Genomic DNA, 23,657 nt, shown 5'->3' with positions numbered 1-23,657 from the left:
TATTAGTAATTCAGGCATGTATTTTCCAATTCAGCCACATTAATCAAATACTGTGTGTGTATATGTGTATATATACCATCAGGTTGTGCAACTGATTGGCTGAGTTACTACCCAGGCTTACCTGCTTGAAATACTGCCACGGCCCTTGGGATTTTGACTACAATATAAAAGAAAAAAAAGTAAGTCAATTAGTTTTTTTATTGATAATGCATAACAGGAATATATTTGCAATATAAAATCGCTGTAGAGCAAAAACATCCATCCAACATCTATCCACAAATGGCAATTTTACAGGAGAAGAGAAAAAGCCCTTTATCTGTTGTTTTTTTACAAGCAAAGTATATTTTACTGGAACATTTTGTTTTACGTGGAGTTATGTATCATAACTAAATTTTGGGAGTGAACCACGCCCCCACTCCTCCCACTTCCTTCCCTATTTAAACCGTCACTTCCTCTCTACCTGCTCATTGAACAACCTCACACCCACCTCCTCCCCATCTTCCTCCTTCTTTAATTTTATTCTCTTCTCATGTTTCCCTTAATGAGAGGGGGGCTTCGGCTTCACGCTTTCCACCCCAAATACTCTGAGTTCGCTCCCCCTCTTTTCTTCTTCTCTGCCCAGACAAGGGCGTGGGTCAATACTAGCAAATCATCATTTTATGTTTTGACTAAATGTAAAAGAACATTACAACAGCAAAAATGACGATGAAAGTTTTTCTGGCACTGACCATGTGAATAGCTACACCAAAAAAATAAAAACAGGAAAGAAAGGCTGCTCAGTATCTAAAACATATACAACAAATGTATAAAGACTTAGAAGGATGCTAAAAGCCTGTCCATTTTAAATGGTTTGAGTCCATTTTAATGTGAATTTATGCTTCAACAGTTATTAGACTTCGTTTTACGTAATCAGTCATTAGTCTCTTTTTATCCTTTAGAAATACCAGCAGTAATTTACTAAATTTACTGGGTTAGTTTCTCAGACAGGGCATAAGGGTCTAGTCTTGGGCTACACAAAATTTTGAATGGAGATTTTCACATTGAAAGGCGAACAGAAGAATATTTCACCAACAGCATCATGTGCCCAGAGAATCCAGCCCGGCACATTCTGCCCGACCTGACCCACCCCAAAAATGTTCATTATGAGCCTATGCCCGATTTAAACCAGACATTTTTTGAGTAAGTAGAGCGTTAAAATGGAGCTTTAAAAACAAAAAATCTGACTGTTTGAATGAGCAAAATCTGATCACAATGATGTAAATAAACATTGCAACACTAAAGAAGCATAGACCTATTATTTAAGAAAAAATGTTTATTAAGAAATAGAGCAACAACAATTACACAATTCACAATGACTTTCTTCGACTGTAACATAATTTAAGAAGGTTATGTAATAAAAATATCATTAAAAACAGACGCCTACATCATAGACATTTTTCTGGAGCCTGACCTAACCTGGCCTGAGGAAAGAGGAGAGAAATCTCGGGCACAGAATCTGAGCTCTACTATAGAATAACCAACACAAACTGTTCAGCAACAGATTCAGAACTTCTGTGTTTTGACATCTTTACAACTACATGGTGGAGCAGCTCTAGGTAGGAGTGTCAAATAGAGCAGACAGTGTTTAAAAACTCTAGCAGCACTGCTGTATCTGATTGACATGTACCAGCACAAACAATAACACCTTATACACCACCACCCTCATGACAGTCAGTGTCACCACAGTGCTGAGAATATTATGACCCATCACCCAACAATAGCTTCTCTGTGGTGGTCTCTCCTGTTGGGTGCTGACCCCTGAAGAACACGGTGAAATAAAGTATAATAATAAAGTATGCAGAGAAACAGATATAGGACTACAATCTGCAAAAAAAGAACTACAAGAACCAAGTGCTTGGATACACTGGTCATTTTTATTATTATAAAGAAGTTTAAATACATTTTCAGCAGTTTTCTTGAGCTGTCCTAATTTGTCTAGGCAACATTTAGTTAACAAAGTGACTATAACCATACACTGCTAAGGTTGTGGACGAGACGCAGACAGACAGTAATGACAATCATTGTTAAACCCTGTCAGTCTCTTTTTGTGCAGTTCCACAGAAATCATGTGAACAAAGAGACTTTCCCAGAGCTATAATTACCTCTATTCACTTCTCACTAGCAGGAAACCCCAGCACCACGCTCTGATGCCGTGGAATAGTGGCGGGGTTCATCAATCCCTAATCTTGACATCAAGCTTCTATTTAAAATGCAAAAAGCTATGAAATAACCTACAGCCAGTCCACACGTAACACATGATTCACACCATGAGCAGATGGGCTGTCCTCTCATTCAGCCACTTAGAGGCGTTTACATCAGCAGTGGCAGCCAACACATCTCTGCATAGGATCAACAGTCCATGTGTGTACCACTGTACTCTGTGGAATTTGTACCCAAGCAGGCATCACATGCAATCAAATCCACTCTGAGAAGCTATGATCGTGCTCTCCACAGTCGTCATGGGAACGACCCAAGACCTCAAGTGTCGAGCTGAAGCAGTATGCAATTCACAGTTCTGCTCATTCAGGTTATTAATGCATGCTACATATGCATTACAACTTTTCCATTAACCTTCCGAGCAATTTGATACGTAGAAACATAAGTGTTTGTGCATATTGCCATGAATGACCACATAACATTCACTACATAAAATAAGTCCTCTTCTCTCTTCTACCATGATTTTGATTTAACAACAAGAAAAAAGCTGCATGCGGACGGACTATAAGGTATTATAAAGCATAAGGCTATCAATGAACGTCTATTTTCTAGTCTATTTACATACATAGGGCGCATCAGATTATAAGGTGTATTATAAGCAATACTAGTAAGGAACAAGGGTGTTGCCATGTTTCCCTTCTAATTCAGCAAGTTTCGTCACTGGGTGAAGCGCCCCAGTAAACAAAACTGTAATTCTTAAAATAACAATTTCTTTCAAAGTCAAACAAGCGCTGCGTGTTAATATACACAGTTTTTTCTCATGAAAACCATTCATTTGGGTGAGTAAAACGCTTCCATTTATTTACAGCAAGCTTAAATTTCCAATGTTTTCAACGGTTAGCAGCGTTTTGTAAACGCCACCCAACTATCAGCTAGGGGTTCATCCCACATAGCTTATTTTAACATTGTAAACACGCAGACTACAGTCATACAGATATTTTTGCCTCTGAAGTGTTAAAGAGCAAGCGCTGTGGTTAGCGGCTAATGCTAATACTAATACTGCTCCAGCCTTGGCACTGAAGAAAAACTTCACTGAATTTAATGATGGATTTCTGCGGAGTGGCTTTACTGCTACTTAATACCCGTCTGGTAAAAATCATACATAAGGTACACAGGATTATAAGGTGCACTGACGGGTTCATATTCATAAATTTTAAGAGTTCAGAAATCAATATTTGGTGGAATAACCCTGGTTTTTAATCAAAGTTTCATGCATCTTGGCATGTTCTCCTCCACCAGTCTTATACACTGCTTTTGGATAACTTTATAACTTTAAAACTGTGATTAAAAACCAGGGTTATTCCACCAAATATTGATTTCTGAACTCTTAAAACTTTATGAATATAAACTTGTTTTATTTGAATTATCTGAGGTCTGAAAGTTCTGCATTTTTTTGTTATTTCAGCCATTTCTCATTTTCTGCAAATAAATGCTCTAAATTACAATATTGTTATGTATATTTTTATTACAACATTTTAACGAGAAATGTTGTCTGTAGTTTATAGAATAAAACAAAAATGTTCATTTTACACAAACCTATACCTATGAATAGCAAAATCAGAGAAACTAATTCAGGTCTCATTTTGTTTTAGAGCTGTATGTGTATATTTTGGGATATCTACTTACACTCACCTTCTGCCCTCTAATATCTTCCCTAGCAATAGACTGTCTCTCTGGACTGTGATGAAAAACTGCCTTGGCAGCAGTAATTGAATTGATCACATGCTTTCTCAGGTAGTGAATCAGCTGCATGTGTGAGTTATAGTCAGCTGGACCAAGACAGGCTTTTCGGAGACGGCTGCAACAAGCCCTATCAGGCTTAATACGCACGACGTCATTAATCTCTGTCCTCGGGCTCTTCTGCGGCTCATTCTCACTCTCGGCAGCTGAAGCTAAACTGCTCTACGTTACCCAGCAGTTAGCAGATTCTCTGGAACCAAGCTTTTGCCATGAACAGTGTCAGTTTTCCCTGCAGCTTACACTTCACAAGTGTTTACAACGTGAGGGCGTTTCATACCCGTAAACACATTAATAATACATGGCGTGTTTTTATGAGGCCATGTTTGTGGGTGGAGATCAGTGCAAGTGGGAAATTCGTTCTAAGAGAAAAAAGTGCATTAAAAAAGTGCATCACGGCTGCTGATCTTTTCATTAAAAGAAACAAAAAGAAATGAACAAAACATGTTAATGTGACATTGTATCATTAAAGGAGAAATCTGGTGTGAAATGGACTTGAGGTGTAGTGCAACATGATAATAAGTACTTTTTTTTTTTAGTAAAATAGTCCACCTCCGTTCTGAAGTACAGAGCTTTTACTTGATGCTCCCAAAAGTCTTACAATGATAGTGATAGGGGCATAGCATTGCCCATGCAAAAAAAAAAAAAAAAAAAAAGGTTTTTACATCATTAAACAAGCTTAAACTCGCTCCACACATTAATAATAGAATTTTGAGGGTCCTGACATTTAAAACGAGGCATTGAAAACCTTTTTATTCAACTTTTTACTAGCATCACATGGGCCTGTCACAATAATTGCAATATCGATTTATCGTGCAATAAATAAACATGACCTCAATCATTTTTGATAATCCTGATATCGTCTATTGTGTTTATTTGTATGTTCATTCACATATATAACAGTGAACAGTATTTTAGACTCCATACACACAGTGTGGACTAAAGTAGGTGAAGAAATAAGTTTATAATTCCCAAACTAATTATAATAAATGATTAATTCAATTTTTGCTGTCTTTAAAAAGTGTATATTAGCTTTTTTATGCTATACTGTTATCATTATGTCAGTGGCATTTAATAGTCTTAAAATCTCAAAAATATTGTGTATCGCAATAATTTCTGGGACAATATATCGTATTCTGGGACAAAAAGTCTTATCGTGACAGGCCTAGCATCACATGTATTTTTTTATGCCTAAAATAAACATTATTTTGTTACAGAGACCTTAATACCGAATTATTTAATTATGCATCCTAATGTGTTTGACACATAAAAATGTGCCAAATCCTTCTTTTTTCATTGCTCACCTGCCGTGCCTCATTCTGAGCAGTATGAACATCTGTAAAGAGTCACATATTAATTAAGCAGATGATGCAGACAGTACACTGCACTGACATGCAGTGATCAAAAGTCTATTCAGAGTAGCCTGTTAATACGTACAGTTTGGAATGAACCATTATAAAAACACGTTGCTACAAGTTGGGAGGTCAATAGTTGTCTGAAAACAAGATTTTGAAGGCTCTGGATTTATCTGAACAGTTTAGTGTTTTTTTGCTACTCAAAAAAGCTTAATCGATGATTGGGGGTGTTACAAAATATTGAAAATATAACATTGTGTTGCGATATCTTGTTTTGTAATACTGCATTACAGTTTTTGAACAAGTATAGTGCAGTATCATTTTTTTTTTATCATTAGTTTACATGTAAAGCCTGGTGTCAGACAGCAGTTTATTTCGTGCTGTGTTTTAAACTTTGGTGTAGCACAGTGGATAACACCACTGCATGTCAGTGAGCTACCACATCATGTGGGAGACTGGGGTTCAATTCCCAATCTGGGTGACTATACTGCTCTACACCAATAAGAGTCCTTGGGCAAGACTCCTAACTACACTACACTGGCCCACCGCTGTAATAGGAATAATATTATCAAAAAAATAAAGTCGATCTGGACTTTAATTAAGTAATTAATTTATTTTAATTTATTTATAAGTCATCAGCCCTGTAATGTGATACGCATCATATCGCCAAGTTCTACCCAATACAGAGTAGGACTGCACAATATATTGTTTCAGCTATGAGATCGCAATATATGCATTTGCAATAGTCACATCACAGGAAATTATAAAATGATAAAATTGTGTCAAATTTGTCTAAAATGTTGTATCTACCAGAGACATCATTTATGGCAGAAAAACAGTTATTTCACTTTAATTTTTGATACACAGTTTTATTTAATAGAGTGTTAGTCAATGATTCAACATGTCTCCTGATATCTCTACACAATTCCTGTACAATTTGTAAAATCTGGTACAATTCCTGTCCTTTTTAATATTACTATATATATATGTATATATATGTATATATATATACATATATATACATATATATATATATATATATATATATATATATATATATATATATATATACATATATATATATATATATATATATATATATATGTATATATATATATAAGAAAAACGAAATAATGGCAAGACCAGTTTTCTCCAACATCGTGCAGCCCTAATGTTCAGTGCTCCACCCTTGTTAAATGGTATCCTAAAACTCAGCTTTAGCATTATAACAGCCTGGTGGAAAAGAAGTGTGGGAATACTTGTGGTTGGTTGCATGACAAGACGAAGGCAGGATGTTGGATGATCACAACCCCACCTCATCATCCCCAAACATTCAGAAGTGAATATTATCAGCCTGGAGCAGTATTAGCATTAGCCGCTAAGCGCTAGCTCTTCCTCCCAATAAAGGTGAGTATTATCAGCCTTAAGTTGCCATAAGTTGTTCCAAAATAGTACATCTAGTATGTATTGAAGTATGTATTCATTTTAATGCTAAAAGTATGTACTTTTCAATGTTAAGTATTAGGGGTGTGACGGGATCTCGTGGCATGAGATCTTGTGAGATTAAAAGCTTAAACCTGTCTTGTGGGAAAAAAAACAGTGTGTGGACTTTTTAAGAGGGATTTTGTTTGTCTGGCTGCATTTTGGCTGCAGTGGAAACAATAAACGGTAACAGAGTGACCAACAAGACACAAACCATATAAATACTGTAAGTAAATCCTACACGTGACTGTTTCATAGGCAGGTGTACTAATCCCTTAGCTCTGTACTGTATTTAAAAAATGTTCTGTCTCTGTTTGCACGTCAGGCATAGTCTTAATATGACTAGTTGTGGTTATACATAGTTAAATTACAAGAGATTTAGGAGAAAAAAACAAAACAAAACATAGGCTTAATATGACTGGTTGTGGTTTGCACTTATTGTTTGCACTATATAAGAACTAGAAAAGTTTTATTTTTATTTATATTCTTATTTCACACCCCTATTAAGTATACGTTAAAAATATACTTAAGTGCACTTTTCTTTTTTATTCTGATCTAGTTCTCCAGCTGATCAACAACCTTTATGAGTTGAACTGAGAAGTTGTTTGGGAGCAAAGCATGTCTGAGAATGTTCAGGCTAGTGGACCCTCAAGACCAGAGCTTAAAACTACTCCTCTAAATCACACAATGTTATCTGGAACTTCTAGTACCACATCTGCACTTCATAACACCATGCCTGACTCACGTTATCATCTGAAATCAGCATTACTGAAGCCTCTAGTTTTCAAACGTGTCTCTTCCATGTTCTATACAGTTTCTATACGTTTCTATACAGCACATCCATGCTCATCTCATTATTTATATAACCTTGACCTGTATCTGCTGGATCTGGACCTGTATAGATTGTACAAAAGAAAGGAAAAGAAGTGTAGATCGTGAAAAGAGAAAAGAGAGAGAGAGAGAGAGAGAGAGGGAGGGGGATTCGAACAGAGGGAGCATGCCTCAGCTTGCCCTGAAGCCTAATTAATAGCACAGCGGATGACGAAAAAGTAAGGAAACGTTTCAACGTGTTTTCCAGGAACATATCTGACTCATTTGAGACTGTTTTTAACGTATTTAGAGTTTGAATCATTAGCCGAAGCCTTTAATGTGGAATACGAGCATGTGCAGGGTTAACAGTAGAAGCTGGAAGAGAAACGAAAGGGGATCCAGCATTGCCCCCTGGGGAAAGCAGAGGCCCAGGCTGAAAGCAGATGAAATTTAAGCGTCAACAATAGAAAGCCCACAGGAAATTGAGAGAATCCGATGGTGTGGGGTGCTGTAATTTCCGCTCTGGCGATAGAACCTCAAAGCAAATACAGGACCTTACTCTATTGCAACATACTGGACCAGAACCTTAATTATCTCCACTGATTTGATGGTACTTTTTACACCATCAAATGAAGTCATCCAAACTATGAAGAAGTGTTAAACAAACCAAAACACTCTTAGGTGAAGCTTTTAGGTGACTCTTATCTGGGGTTCGGTTAACTTGTGGTTTCTGAGGCTGGTAACTCTGATAAAACTCTGGTTAGGGGCTAGGTGTGGTGGTGCAGCTGGCCATGGCATAGTATCTGTGTTTTTTTTCAAGGCAAGCTCTTCAGATGACAGCAATATGAATTTGAATTTTCGATACAGACGCCAATACCGATACTAAAACAATAATTTTTTCGATACCTTTTTTCTCATTTTTAACCAAAAAATACAAAAAAAGGGATGATTATTTACAAACAACATATTTATTTAACAGCTGTCATGAGTAATCTCATTCTATCATACTTTTGAATCTTGTTGGAGCAAACAAAGCTTTATTAAAAACATTAAAAAACATCACATTACTTGTGCTTAATCTATGAATCTTTTTCTAAATGCAGCTTATTTTTTAAGAGTTACTTTTTAAGAAATATCAGCGTTAGGTTGGCAAAATTAAATTGTATTTATATTAGCGGTGTCGACCATTTAAAATTGAATTGGAATCATGATTCATTTTTGTAAATGCTGGTAGTTATCTGTATTTTTGGGAGAGAGACAGTTATAATAGTGTAGTGTGGTTTAGGTCTGGCAGACTAGATCTTTTTTTTTGTACATTATTATAATATTCCAAGGTTGAGAGAGAGAGAGAAAGGGGGAGAGAAAGAAAGTGGGAGAGAGAGTGACAGAGCGAACTTCAGTACAGCATCAGTGTGTCGACAGTTTAAAAACTAGGTGAAAAATTAGGTGCGGATGAATCTTTCAAAGTAGAGCCAGACTTTAGAGCACTGTAACATGTTTACCTATTTTTTTTTCGCATCTTGTTGTGCGCACTCTAATTTTGGCACATTTATGTGCGTTTCATGCAAAGTGTCTTCTATACCCAGCCCTAGTCCTGCTGAAATAGCACAGCAGACTATACATTCAGAAAGGTAGGGCTGCAGGTTGCAGGACCTCATTAAATCCTGTAATGTCTCCACCAAGACAAAAGAAGGACTTGTAGCTTAAGACTTCATTCCATGACAGCCTGGAACGACTACCCACCAAATTACATATTATTGTATATAAAGGGGGCTCAGCGAGTGGTCCAGCAGGCTAAGCGCTGTCACTATGATCAGGAGATTGCTGGTTTGAATCCTGGTCATGCAGCTTGCCATCGGCTACCGGAGCCCTGAGATATGTAGCGCAATTGGCCTTAATCTGTCTGTGGGTGGGTAGATGGTGCTCTTTCCTCATCACTCATCACTCCAAAAAAAAAAGGGTGATGTCGCTCAGCACAAGGCTGCTGTGAGCTGTTGTATCAAAACCAAGTCGCTGCGCTTTCCTCCGAGCGCACTGATTTCACATGTATCGGAGGAGGCATGTGCTAGTCTTCACCCACCTGGTGTTCGGGGCATCACTAGTGAAAAGGGGAGTCCTAATTTGTGGGTTGGGTAATTGGTCGTAAAAATTTAAAAGAAATGGGAAAAAATAGAAATAAAAAAGAATAATCATACTGTACAAAATATTAAATTCTTATTATATTCGGGTTATAGCTAATTTAAACTGGTATTATGAATTCATGAAGGGATGCCAGACAAGTTGTATGGAAGTCCACAGGACCACATTACCCTCTGGCAAGATCACAGCAGTCTGACTCTACAAAAAAACATCTCGCTACGGACACAGCCTTCTCTTTCACTAATGGCTCCGAATTTAGAGTGCTCACATTTTAGTTCAAAAATCCATTACCAGTCCCATCCGTGCCCAGTGTAGAAAGAGAGAGAGAGACACAGAGAAAGAGAGAAAGAACGAGAGAGCCGACTAATAGCAGCAAATAGAGCTGCCCTTCTCTCTTACTCTCCTAATCAGGCACAGAGGCAGAAAAGGTTTAGGGAACATCTAACACAAGGAAACACTATCAACTGCACGAGAGAGTGTTTGTGTGTACTTACAGTGCATTGGGACGGTTCTGTCTCGCCAGGAGAAGCCCGTCCTGCTCTCCGTCTCCACTGCTCAGGTTGTTGAGTTTGCTCCAGTTGTGAGTGCTGTTGCAGTTGAGTGAGGTTGGCTGGGATTCTGAACTGGAGTTCATGACCACGCTGTTCCTCTTATCTGTCAATGCTGCTGCTGTTAAGCAATAAGTTCTCTGAGTATAGTATATGGTTTGTCTCTGAGTAACAGTGTGATTTATCTAAACACAGCTAAAGTCATGAAAAGTCCTCGAATCTCCTGAATATATTTTCTGGTCTATTTTCATACACAAGGCACACCGGATTATTAGTCACATTATACGATACTAGTAAGGAACAGTGGTGTCGCCGTGTTTTACTTCTAATTCAGCAGGTCTCGCTGCTAAGGTAAGTAAAAACAAAACTGTAATTCTTAAAAAAAATAAAAAATAGTTGGGTGAGTAAAGCACTTTTGTTTATTTGCAGTAAGCTTAGATTTTCAGGATTCCACTAAGGCTGGGTGCAGCAGCATTAGTATTAGCGGCTAACCGCTAGCGCTAGCCACAGTTAGCACAAGTAAATGCCGCCCAACAGTGCTACACTGAGGAACCCTGAGTGTTCCGGTAAGCCAGGGTGATATTAGCTAGCGATTCGTCCCACGTAGCTTGTTTTAACACAGTAAACACGCAGGCTACAGTCGGATATACTGATATATCTTTGAACAGCGAAAGAACTAGAGCTCAGCACGGTTAGCAGGTAATGCTAATGCTAAGCCAGGGTTAGCAGCAGGCTACAATCTGATAAACTCACCTCTGAATGGTGAAAGCAGAGTCAGCTTTAGGCTACAGTCCGATAATACTTACTTCTGAATGGCAAAAGAGCTAGCACGGTTAGCAGCTTATGCTAATGCTGCTCCAGAGGAGAGAGATTTGAAAAAAAGTGTTTTTTTGAGAATTACAGTTTTGTTTACTTAACTTAGCTTAGCTCCACAGGTCTGAATTAGAAGGAAAGCATGGTGACCCCCTGTTCCTTACTAGTGTTCCATAGTGCACCTACTAATCCGGTGCGCCTTATAGTGCGAAAAATACTGTAGGCTATGGTTCAAGCGGGTGCCAAGGGTTATGGAAGAATTTCTGCCCATATCTGGTATAGGGGATATGTTTCTGAATATGGCACTTTTTGTAGACATATTAAACTAATTTTGACATATGAACAAAATTAATTTTTGTAGCCATATGAAAACCTTTAAAAACACAGATTTTTACAAGGTGTAAAGATTTCAGAATAAACAGAACAGAACAGAAATCGCACTGAATGATTATAGATGAAAGTTACCAGTATTTTTCTCCAGCTATAAATAAAAATTCTACTTTGAAGATATAAAGCTTTGTTGTGACAGAGCTGACACGCTTTTCTTTTTAAAAGCGGCATACCTTTGTCTTTGTCGGGGTGTGTGGGGGTGCGGAAGAGGGTGAGGGGTCTCTCGCTGCAGGATGGGGCCTTGTTCTCTGTGCTTTTTCTCCTGGGCAGGTTGAGCTGCAGGCCGGTCGGTCCTACCGCAGGAGCCGGTGTGTCTTTGAAGATCTAGGGAAAGGGAAACAAGGGCGGCACTTCCATTGAGGCCAAGAGGCTTAGAGTAAATATTTTCCCAGCAGCACAGTAGCAGCGTAGCTGTTGTGGCGGGGCGATGGAAGCGTTCCCATTTCTGCATGCTCATCTGTGTTCTCGAGAGTCGCATTACTTCTGCACTGTATAACATAATACCTTATAAATGAAATATTTTCCCTGACTGAAATAAATCGTCAGTTTCAATGGGTTCAGTATTCGTGCAGAATTCTTGTTATGACACCCTGTCAGAAGAAATTGTATAACAAATAATACAGGTGCATCTGAAAAAATGTATCTATTTTAGGCATATTTTCGAAGTTTTTTGGGGGGTCAAAATTAGTTTGGATCCAAAATTTTTCTATATTTTTTTTGGGTCAAAAATTTTTTCATCCCAAAATTTTTCAAAGTTTTTTTTGGGTCAAAATTTTTTTGGGTCCAAAATTTTTCTAAGTTTTTTTCCGTCCCAAATTTTTTAAAAGTTTTTTTTGTGTCAAAAGTTTTTGGGTCCAAAAATTTTCTAAGTTTTTTTTGGGTCAAATTTTTTTTGGGTCCAAAATTTTTCTAAGTTTTTTTCCGTCCCAAATTTTTTAAAAGTTTTTTTTGGGTCAAAATTTGTTTGGATCCAAAATTTTTCTATATTTTTTTTGGGTCAAATTTTTTTTGGGTCCAAAGTTTTTAGACATATTTCTTTTAAAACTTCACACTAGACCTCAAGCAGTTTGGACTGTGTGTCTCTTCACTCTTCCTCCAGACTCTGCTCCCTTGATTTAGAAATTAAATGTAAAATTCACTGATGATCAGTGATGGTTTGGAGAGACATGTCTGTCATCTGCTGGTGTTGATCCACTGTGTTTTATCAAGTCTAAAGTCAGTGCAGTGTTTCCCCGAAAAATCTAAGAGCACTTCATGCTTCCCTCTGCTGACAACTTTTATAGAGATGCGGATTTCATTTTCCAGCAGGACTTGGCACACTGCCCACACTGCCAAAAGTACCAATTGGTCTTATATAATATTCTAATTTTCTGAGACACTTATTTTTGGGTTTTCATTGGCTGTAAGTCAAAATCATCAACAGTAAAATAAATAAATGCTTAAAATAGATAACTTGTTTAATACACATTTATATAATATTTGAGTTTCAATTTTTTAAACGAATTACTTAAATAAAGTTAAACTTTTCAATGACTTTTTTTTCTCTAACTCACCTGTCACATATTGCCCAATTGTATATGTGCAAACAGTAAAGTAAACATCTATATTTTCATAGTTTATACATCAATACCTTCTACACATTAACAGTGCAACAAAGTATGCATAGTATAAGTTATTTTATTGTGTGTTTTTATTGTGTTTTTTTTATTGGATTGGATTTGATATTCTAAATCATTTTTGCTGGGAAAGAAAGTCTAAAAGGACACCTGGCGGTGTGTTAGACATGTTAACCATTAACATGTTAATGGCATGACTTCCAAGTGGCAATTTGAAGCAGGGTAGTGCTCATCCACACACTGCAAGGGTTAACTAGGAATGTGTCCCTCAGATTAGGGCTGCAACTAATGATTGTTTTGGTAGTCGACTAATCTGACGATTTTTTCGATTAGTTGATTAGTCAACGATTATTTCTGCCATCTCTAAAAACAATAGAAGCAGCAGAACATGAGGTTTAAATGGCATTTAAATATCTGAATGTTGTTTAAACATGGAAATTACTGATATTTAGAGATTTAATATGTAATCTGTTGTGTTTGGGCACTTTTCCTATTGCGCTTTTGTCCCCAGCACTTTGTGTAAGGCAGTACTGTTACAAATTAACGATTAGTCGACAAATTTAAATACTCGACATTGTCGATTATACCGACTAATCGTTGCAGTCTTACTTCAGATTGAAACACTTTTTTGAACCAACAGGTCATTAGATTGATCAAACACCAAATCAGCATTTATGGAACCAGCTGTGACGCCATATTTGGCAACCTGCGAATTAACTTTTTTTTTTTTACTCTGAAGCTTAGCAGATGTACAGGGAAAAAAATATGATCAAAAGAGTGGGTCAGTATTTAACCAGATCTAGGAGGTGATGAATGTATGATGTACGGTAAATGTCTATCTTAAAGTACATCTTATCTGATGAGAGATTTCAGACATTTCTTTGGCTGTTTTCTTTTTTATGTCTCACTCTGCGAGATGATAATGATTTGTGGGCTGGCCAACAGTGCTAGCCCAGAGCCTGAGGGAAATTTATTTTGTGACCACATCACATCAGCTATCTGATGCTGAACGCTGAAGGTTGTTTCATTAGCAGAGAGGATGAATTGGCAGACAGCTGCTCTCTTTATTGTTCTGGGTTGCTTGCAGAAGCTTTGCAGATTACCGGTACGTTTCCTCTCACCACAGTGACTGGCACTTGACATGGCTGTATCTGAACCTAGATTTATGGTGAAAGTTGAACCGATCAACAAGGTTTTTCCTTTCTATTCAGTTCTGTGAAGAGCCACTGCTGTTCTGAATTTCACCTCAAAGGCCTCATTCCAGCGTTTTTCCTTCATTTTAAAATATCTAGTTGTGGCTCTAGTAAGAATGTGCCATTGCCATTGTGAAAAAAAGAGAGAAAAAAAAGAAGAAAAGTGCTCCGGTGTTTCAGTATAGCCCTGCTTTAGTTCACTGAATTAGTGGTCTCTGAAGAAAGACAGGATTTCGGCTCTTGCTCATGAATATTAATCCATGCAAACATATCTCCTCTGATTGGCTAACAGCACTGCAGTAGAAAACACCACCTGTCTTCTCCCACAGTCAATTTTACAGCTCTAAAACTCACAGGACAAAATGTATATGCTGTCTGGGCAATACTTATATGACTGACATATAGTAAGACATATACATAATAGTCACAAATTCTCAGCTGCCAACTTAAATTAGCAAAAAAATTATGTGTTCATTATGTAAGTTTAATTTGTGTAAAACGTGATTGACACAAGTTAATAGTTTTTATTGCTCCTAAAGAATAGTTAGCAGAACTTACAAAACACATTTCATAGAACCTAAACGAGGCCAACTAACAACAGAAAGTGACATTTTAAGTTAATGAGACTTAAAAATAAACTAAAGATTTCTAGTTGAGACAACTGTCTGTGTTCTTTTTTTAATTTTTAAAAATTTTTTGCCTTAAAACTCAAAAAATTAGTGCAATAATGTTGAGTTTTCTTTTTGATAAAAAAAGCAGTATGTAAAAAAAAAAAAAGGACAGCTTCTGTGCCAATATCCAGAAACTCATCATCATATGTCATCTTTTTTTCCATTATTGTGGTTTGACTGCAAATATGTTAGTTAGTTTTGACGCAACCAAACCAGGATTAAAATGCAACACAGCATCATTTTCTTGCTTGGTGTGGCGTAAGGGAACAAAAGTACGAGTATAAACGCACCCTAACTCCACTACTCAGGTGCTGCTCCTCAGTTGATGTCTTACATTCAGTCTCAGAGACCCTGCGCTCAGCTAATTATGGAAAATGAAACCAGTTTGTTAGAATTAGAATTATTAAACTCCACACTGGCCCATTTACTATTTATTCCTATAGCTCCATCGGCATTCATGCATATGACAGATAAAGAAAACAAATAATAAAATAAATAAATAAATAAATAAACAAATAAAATAAAATAAATGGTACCATTTTAAAATAAGACTACTTTTATAAAGGGTTTATAAATGGGTTACAATTAAAATCATTAATAATCAGTTATAACACATACATCGAAAGGGCAGCAATATAGATGGCTGTGGGTTCACTATTTTACAAACAACAGGTCACTGTTGCCCTTTCTATGTATGTGTTGTAACTGATTATTAATGATTTTTAAGGAATTTACAATCTAGTTAGTAACCATTAATAAACTAATTGTAAACCATTTATAAACCCTTTATAAAGGTAGTCTTATTTTAAAGTGGTACCAAATAAATAAATAAATAAAAAACAATCGATCACTCCTTATCCCCCCACGACCTTCCCTCCGAGCTCAGGTTGCTGAGAAGGCCCTCGGCCAGTTTGCCGGTTGCCGTGGCAACCCCACGCGCGACGGCAGCAGCACCTGCCCTTTAAGACGAAGCTGTGGGCACCCCTCTCCCGCTCCGGCTTTGGAGTTACCTGCGACGGCTAATGCGCTTCTCCTTAAATAGAGCTGGATGCTAGACGTGCACACTGACTTGCTGTCAGCCTCTTCAGGAGGGGCTTTATCCACTGTTTTTTCACACTCCCGTGTCAATGAAGCGACGTGGCATTCAGCCGGTAAACACTCGCCGGCCCAGCGGGTTCGCAGCTGATTGAGAAGGCTGCAGATTTAAACATGTAGAGCACAGGCTGTTCTTCTTCTTCAAAAAAAAATCTATAAGCCAAGGGCTTTTCCTATCCAGAACAAGACATATGGTTCCACAATGCATTAAAAGCCACTTTCATTAGTTTGTGTAGTTGGAAGAGAGCGTCATCTTCCATTTACTTATGGCAGCTGAGAGAACAATCTAATTACACTACACAAGTTTCCCTTTCACTATTAATGCAGTAGATCAACCACGAGATGTTTGGTGCTCATATGGGAGCTTCCTTAAGTGTGTACTAGAGACACAATATACACTCACTGGCCACTTTATTAGGTATCTGTCCATTTGCTCATTAAGGCAAATGTTGAATCATTAACTCAATGCATTTAGGCATGTAGACATGGTCAAGATGATCTGCTGCAGTTCAAACCGAGCATCAGAACAGGGAAAAAATGTGATTTTAGTGATTTTGAACCGTGGCATGGTTGCTGGTGCCGGACGGCTGGTCTGAGTTAGTGCTGGGCGATATGGGAAAATTCATATATCACGATATGGATTTTTTTATATCACAATAACAATATATATCATGATATACCACATTTGAGTACGTTTTCAGTTATTATTCGAAAAATATGACAAAATAATATCATTGCTTCCTTTTTTCAACTTTATTTTAAAGTGACATTAAACCAAACTTTCACAAATGAGAATTACTACCTTTTAGTGCAGCAATATATATATGTATCAAATGAAAACAGATGAGGTAGATGCAGTATGTCATTTTTTCAAAAAATGATACAGGTATTTAATTTGAGTTATCAAAATAAACTCAATTAACTTTTTTTAAAGTGTCCGTCAAATAACGTAAAACAGCGGCACGTCGCAAAGCCACATTATGAAGCTTTTTTTGCGAAGATTACTTTATTATCACTTATATATACTGGGTTTATGCAAAGTGACCAAGCCAATACATTTCATCGTAGCCTACATTATATATTTGCGTGAATAATTGATGAAATTACTGTAGAAACGATAAGGATGATAAAAGGTAAGTAGCACGATAGACACTTTTCTATCGTCCCCGCAATATTTATCGTCATATCGCCCAGCACTAGTCTGAGTATTTCAGAAACTGCTGATCTACTGGGATTTTCACGCACAACCAGCTCTAGGTTTTACAGAGAATGATCTGAAAAGGAGAAAATATCCAGTGAGCGGACACAGTCCTGTGAGCGCAAATGCCTAGTTGATGCCAGAGGAGGTCAGAGGAGAACAGCCAGACTGGTTCGAGCTGATAGAATGGCAACAGTAATTCAAATAATCACTTGTTACAACCGAGGTCTGCAGAAGGCACAACGCATCTCTAAAGGCACAACGCGTTAAACTTTGAGGCGGATAGGCTACAGCAGCAGAAGATACTTTGAACAGGAAACGGAGGCAACAGAATTTTGGAAAACCGTTACCTGGTCTGATGAGTCTCTGATGATTTCTACTGCGACATTTTGTTGGATGGTAGGGTCAGAATTTGGCGTCAACAACATAAAAGCATGGATCCATCCTGCCTTGCCTTGCAGCGGTTCAGGCTGATGGTGCTGCAATGGTGTGGGGGATATTTTCCTGGCACACTTTGGGTCCATTAGTACCAACTGAGCATCGTGTCAACGCCACAGCCTACCTGAGTATTGTTGATGACCATGTCCATTCCTTTATGACCACAATGTTCCTGTATCTTCTGATGCTACTTCCAGCAGGATAATGCGCCATGTCATAAAGTGCGAATCATCTCAGACTGTTTTCTTGAACACGACAATGAGAGAGTTCACTGAACTGGAATGGCCTCCACAGTTACCAGACCTCAATCCAATAGAGCAGCTGTGGGATGTGGTGGAACGGGAGATTCACATCATGGATGTGCAGCCGATAAAGTGTGATGCTATCAGAATAATATGGACCAGACTCTCTGAGGAATGTTTCCAGTACCTTGTTGAATCTATGCTACGAAGGATTAAGGCAGTTCTGACGGCAAAAGGGGGTCAAACCCGGTACTAAAAAGGTGTACCTAATAAAGTGGCCGGTGTGTGTATGTAGGGCTGTGTATTGGCAAGAACTATCCTGATACAGGGGTTATGATTCAATACTTTAGGCAAGTAAATATATTGCTCAACTACTGCTTAAATGCAATTTTTTGAAAACGTATTTTATATATAGTCTAAAAACACACAATCATATTTATAAAATCTGAATAAAAGAAAGGTTTACTGCTTTAGTTTTTTTATTTTATTCCCTTTTTCTCTCCAATTTAGCTACACCGATTATCCCACCCACTCAGCTTACTAGTGATGCCCCAACACCAGAAGGGTGAAGACTGGCACACGCCTCCTCCCAATACATGTGAAGTCAGACTCTGCCTCTTTTCCAACTGCTGTTTATACATCAGCTCACAGACGTCTGTGTGGTGATATGTGAAGAGAGAGTGCCATCTATCCACCCAGAGAGAGCATGGCCAATTGTGCTCTCTTTGACTCTGGCTGCTGATGTCAAGCAGCATAACCGGGATTCAAACTAGCAATCTCCTGATCATAGTGGCGTGCTAGTTCACTTGGAGCCAAGAAAAGTTTATTTTTTATCCAATCAGAACAGAGGGACATAAACACACAAATTAAACCATTGTTTGACACCAATCTTTACATGTAAACCTCAAAACACCAAAGCTTTTTCAAACCTCCTCTCCAAAGCAGCAATTTTACAGGATTTTACCTCTTCCAAGAGGTCTCCAACCATTAATAATAACTGAGGCTAGTGGAGAATCGTACAGTACATGGATTTACCTCCTACACCTCTCATCAAATCCATACTTCTTTTGCCTTTTTTTTTAATTAGCAAAAAACCTGAGAAGCATTATTCCACTGACTTTATTCATCATGAAATTGTGACACAACTTCCAGTTCAAAAACAGTGAAAAGCAAAAAAAGTGAGATGTATTTGTAAATCCAACTTTCTTCTTCTTGGCTAATCGTAATATGTTGCTGTCCAATTAAGAAAAAAGAAAAAAAAACACTGGAATTCACTGAGCTCCTGAGGACAAGAAATTCTTTCACTAATGTGTATAGAAGCAGTCTGCATGCCTACATGCTTGGTTTTATACACCTGTGGCCATGAAAGTGATTGAAAGTTCTGGACAGAAAATGAGATTTGTATGGATGAACCATTTTTTTTGGCCAATAACTCATTAACAACGCATGGTATAGTCTGTGACGAGGGGTCAGAAACTCACCGTGTCATGGTTCTCGATCAGGATCTCCACCACGATGTTCTGGAACTTGATGTCCATGATGGCAGCCACTGTCTCCTCCTGCGGCCGGAGCAGGGTGGGGCCGAACACCACGCCCAGGTTCGCCACGGTCATCAGGTTCTGCTGGTGGTGGCTGGCCACACTGCAGAAAGAGCCAGTGTTACTTTGGGTTATGTAATGACTTGTAGTTGCACAGTTATTTCCGATTGCAGCATTTCCTCCTTCTGACGCTAATTTTAGCTACGGAGTTGTTTTATAGCTTCCTGTTTGCTGTAATTGTTACATGGACTGTGCTTTCGATTTACCCCAATGCCACTTGAATCTGAAACTTAGCTATTTCTGATGTTATATCTCTACAGTTTCACACAAACCGATTGATGAAATCTGAATAAATGAAAGGTTTTCCTTTTTTATTTTCCTTTTCTCCCATTACAGAGTAGCCAGTGTGCTCGATGGAAAGCGCAGCAACTCGACTCCAATACATCAGCTCACAGATGCCTTGTGTATTTTCATTATTTTATACTTTTCGGCATTGTAGATTAACACTAGTCATCCGAACCATAAAGAAATATATATGTAATTATTTATTTTAAAAAAAGTGTTAAACAAACCAAATTATGTTTTATATTTTAAATTATTCAAAGTAGTATCTCTTGCTTAGATGACGATTTTTTCAGTCAACTTATTGAGGTAGAGTCACCTGGACGCTTTCAGTTAACAGCTGTGCTGAACTCATCAAGAGTTTATTACTTGAATTTTTGGCCTCTTAATGTGTTTGAGAGCATCAGTTCTATATCAGTTATACATCAGTTTCATAATCCATATTATGGCATGAACTACTTAACTAAGTAAAGAAACAAAATACTTTACTTAGAAATGAAGGTCAGTCAATCCGAGTATCCTCAACTACAGTCAAAAAGACTATCCAAAACGTTATGATGAAACTGGCTTTAATCAGGACTGCCCCAGGAAAGGAAGACCACGAGTTTCCTCTGTTGCTCAGGATAAGTTCATCAGAGTTACCAGCCTCAGAAAGCACAAGTTAGCAGAACCACAGATAAGAGCACCTAAATTCTTCACATTTTATATTTTGGTTTGTTTAACACTTTTAAGTTGCTACTTAAAATTACTTATGTGTTCCTTCACAGTCTAGATGACTTCAGTATGAATCTACATTTACAATGTAAGTAAAAAAATAATACAAATTTGAAAGAGAAGGTGTTTTCAAACTTTTGACTGGTACTGTATTTTTTATCCATGATATTTAAGTGGAAAGAATAATCAGAAATGATTTACATTATTCAAAATATCACATTATTTAAACCATCTGAAAGCCTTAGAGAGCACATTATATCATCCACCAGGATATCATCAAGGATTATCTGAGAGCCGCCTCTCCGATTGTCCAAATGAAAAAGAGAAGTTGGGAGTTGAGAAGATGTGAAATGAAGTGGCTCAGATTGCTGGAATGACCACAGAAGAGAGGAACTTGCTCTTTCAGATTTGTGCACGGTATCAGTGAACACTTCAGTTTCTGGCAAACCACAGAACTCACGCTAACCCTGGCTGTGAAAAACAAAGACTAGTCTGTGTGGGAAAAATTTAGGGGGTGCTCCTCACCTGTGCTCTTCTAAAACTTTCACTTATACAGCTCTGAAAATAATAAAAATAAGAGACCACTTAAAAATGATGATTTTCTTTTGATTTTACCAAATTAAAAACCTCTGGAATATAATCAAGAGCAAGATGGATGATCACAAGCCATCAAACCAAACTGAACTGCTTGAATTGTTGCACCAGGAGTAAAGGCATAAAGTTATCCAGAAGCAGTGTGTAAGACTGGTGGAGGAGAACATGCCAAGATGCATGAAAACTGATTAAAAACCAGGTTATTCCAATAAAAAAATGGTTTCTGAACTCTTAAAACTTTATGAATATGAACTTGAAGCTCTGCATCTTTTTTGTTTTTTTCAGCCATTTCTCATTTTTTGCAAATAAATGCTCTAAATGACAATATTTTTAATCAAACATATACCTATTATTAACTAAATCAGAGAAACTGATTCAGAAACTGAAGTTGTCTCTTAATTTCATCCAGAGCTGTATATGCTGGTGAATTAACAAAACACTGTCCTCTACAGCTGGTAGAGCTATTTTTTAATAAATGACTTCAGTGGAATCACAAATCTCAGCACTTCTGGCCCAAGGACTCTAAAAACTCCACCCCTGCTTATGTAAATTCCTGAAAATGACAGGAAACTTACTGAACTGCTTGAAATCAGAGAAGTACGCAATACTGTGATTTTACCACAGTTAAGAGGGACACACCACAGTAAATTAAATCCAATTGCATAGTCAATGTCCAATTAAAAACATGTACCTTCACAGGAGAAGGCAAAAATTCTCTTTCCTTTGACTAGAATTTCCTACATTTCTATTGGTCTGTTAATCAAGAACTATTGACAGTGTAAACAGCAGCTACAGAGTTCAAAACATGGAGAAAACTAAAAATGGACAAAAAACAAAGGAAAGAACAACTTCTGTTTATAGTTGATGGGGCTATTTTCGTATAAATGACTTCAGTGTATGATCTCAGCATTTCTGGAACCAGGACTCCAATAACTCCACCCCTGCTTTTGTAGATTCCTGAAAATGAAAGCAGTCTTACTCAAATGTTTCAAACTAGAGAAGGTAGTAAGAAATACTGTGATTTTACCACAGTTTAGGGGGAGCCAAAACAGTTACCAACACTGCAGTCAATTTAATCTAACTACATAGTCAGTGTCCAATTAGAACATGTACCTTAAAAATGGTGACTTTAAAGAAGAAGTCAAAGATGTTCTCAACTTTGAATGGAAGCTAATGTCAAATATTTTAGACCATTTAAATTGCTCTTTTTATCTAGAATTATCTACACAGTGTACAGATCACTCATTTGTCAAATCACTCATTTGACAAAAATGTATAATAAAGGATGAAAAAAGGAAAGAAAGACTTCAATTCATATTTGACGATGCTATTTCTGAATAAGTTCCTTTAGCGAAATCAAAAATGATGCACGATCGCAGCATTTTTGATAGAGATTAGATTCTCTGCCCCACAAGATTTCTCACCGCTTTCCTCTGGCCGGGTCAAGTTTGTTGAATGTTATAATCTTGCAGCTCTGGGGCTCATGCACACATGAGCTCCTCCACTTGTCCCCATTACGCACTTGACTTGCAGTGTCGTGTGTAGCTGTTCTTAATAATAGGTATATAATAGGTCTATGCTTCTTCAGTGTTGCAATGTTATAATGTAATATCATTCTGAACAGATTTTGCTTATTCAAACAGCCCCAAAATGTTTTTTTAAAAGCTCAGTTTTAGTAAGCTCTACTTATTAAAGAAATATCGGGTTTAAATCGGGGTCGGGCTCAGGCACAATGTGCACTGACTCGAGCTGGATTTTTTTGGACCCGATCTAAGCTTCAAATTTTTGACACCAGGTCTGTCATAGATTTCTCACAATTATGAGAAATTTACAGCAATACAATACATTAAAATATAGTTAAAAGTTAAAATGATACAGGGACATTAAGCAAAAAATATAAAGCTTTGGAAATTAAGAGACCACTTTAGTTTCTGAATCAGTTTCTCTGATTTTGCTATTTATAGGTTTATGTTTGAGTAAAATGAACATTGTTGTTTTATTCTATAAACTACAAACAACATTTCTCCCAAATTTTAAATAAAAATATTTTCATTAAGAGCATTTATTTGCAGAAAATGAGAAATATACAGAACTTTCAGACTTCAAATAAAACAAGCAAAGAAAACACGTTCTTATTCATGAAGTTTTAAGAGTTCAGAAATCAATATTTGGTGGAATAACCCGTTTTTTAAATCACAGTTTTTATGCATCTAGGCATGTTCTCCTCCACCAGTCTTACACACTGCTTTTGGATAACTTTATGCCTTTACTCCTGGTGCAAAATTTCAAGCAGTTCAGCTTGGTTTGATGGCTTGTGATCATCCATCTTCCTCTTGATTATATTCCAGAGGTTTTCAATTTGGTCAAATCGAAGAAACACATCATTTTTTAACGGTCTCTTATTTTTTTTTTTACTGAGCTGTATTTAAAATAATAATTGAAAGGTAGTTGAACAGTTAGTTGCCGGTCATCAAAGAACTTTGCAC

General features: G+C 37.3%; 1 protein-coding gene across 3 annotated transcripts in view; it reads right to left on the bottom strand.

Annotated features, from left to right (window-relative positions):
- The window catches only part of LOC103037817 (rho GTPase-activating protein 26), a 182,792-nt gene that overhangs the window by 7,629 nt on the left and 151,506 nt on the right, over nt 1-23,657 (bottom strand). For 2 of the 3 annotated variants that reach the window (XM_049466305.1, XM_049466307.1), the window contains exons 18-21: nt 19,465-19,624; nt 11,704-11,854; nt 10,274-10,448; nt 122-157 (exon numbers count right to left, since the gene is read on the bottom strand). In XM_049466305.1, coding sequence (XP_049322262.1) covers nt 122-157; nt 10,274-10,448; nt 11,704-11,854; nt 19,465-19,624 — 522 coding nt within the window. The remainder of the gene's footprint in view (nt 1-121; nt 158-10,273; nt 10,449-11,703; nt 11,855-19,464; nt 19,625-23,657) is intronic. The other variant, XM_049466306.1, reaches the window with a different exon arrangement.

Source organism: Astyanax mexicanus, chromosome 17, assembly GCF_023375975.1.
Source record: "Astyanax mexicanus isolate ESR-SI-001 chromosome 17, AstMex3_surface, whole genome shotgun sequence".
In the NCBI taxonomy this organism is placed as follows: domain Eukaryota; kingdom Metazoa; phylum Chordata; class Actinopteri; order Characiformes; family Acestrorhamphidae; genus Astyanax; species Astyanax mexicanus.
This window is presented reverse-complemented; position numbering and strand designations above follow the sequence as displayed.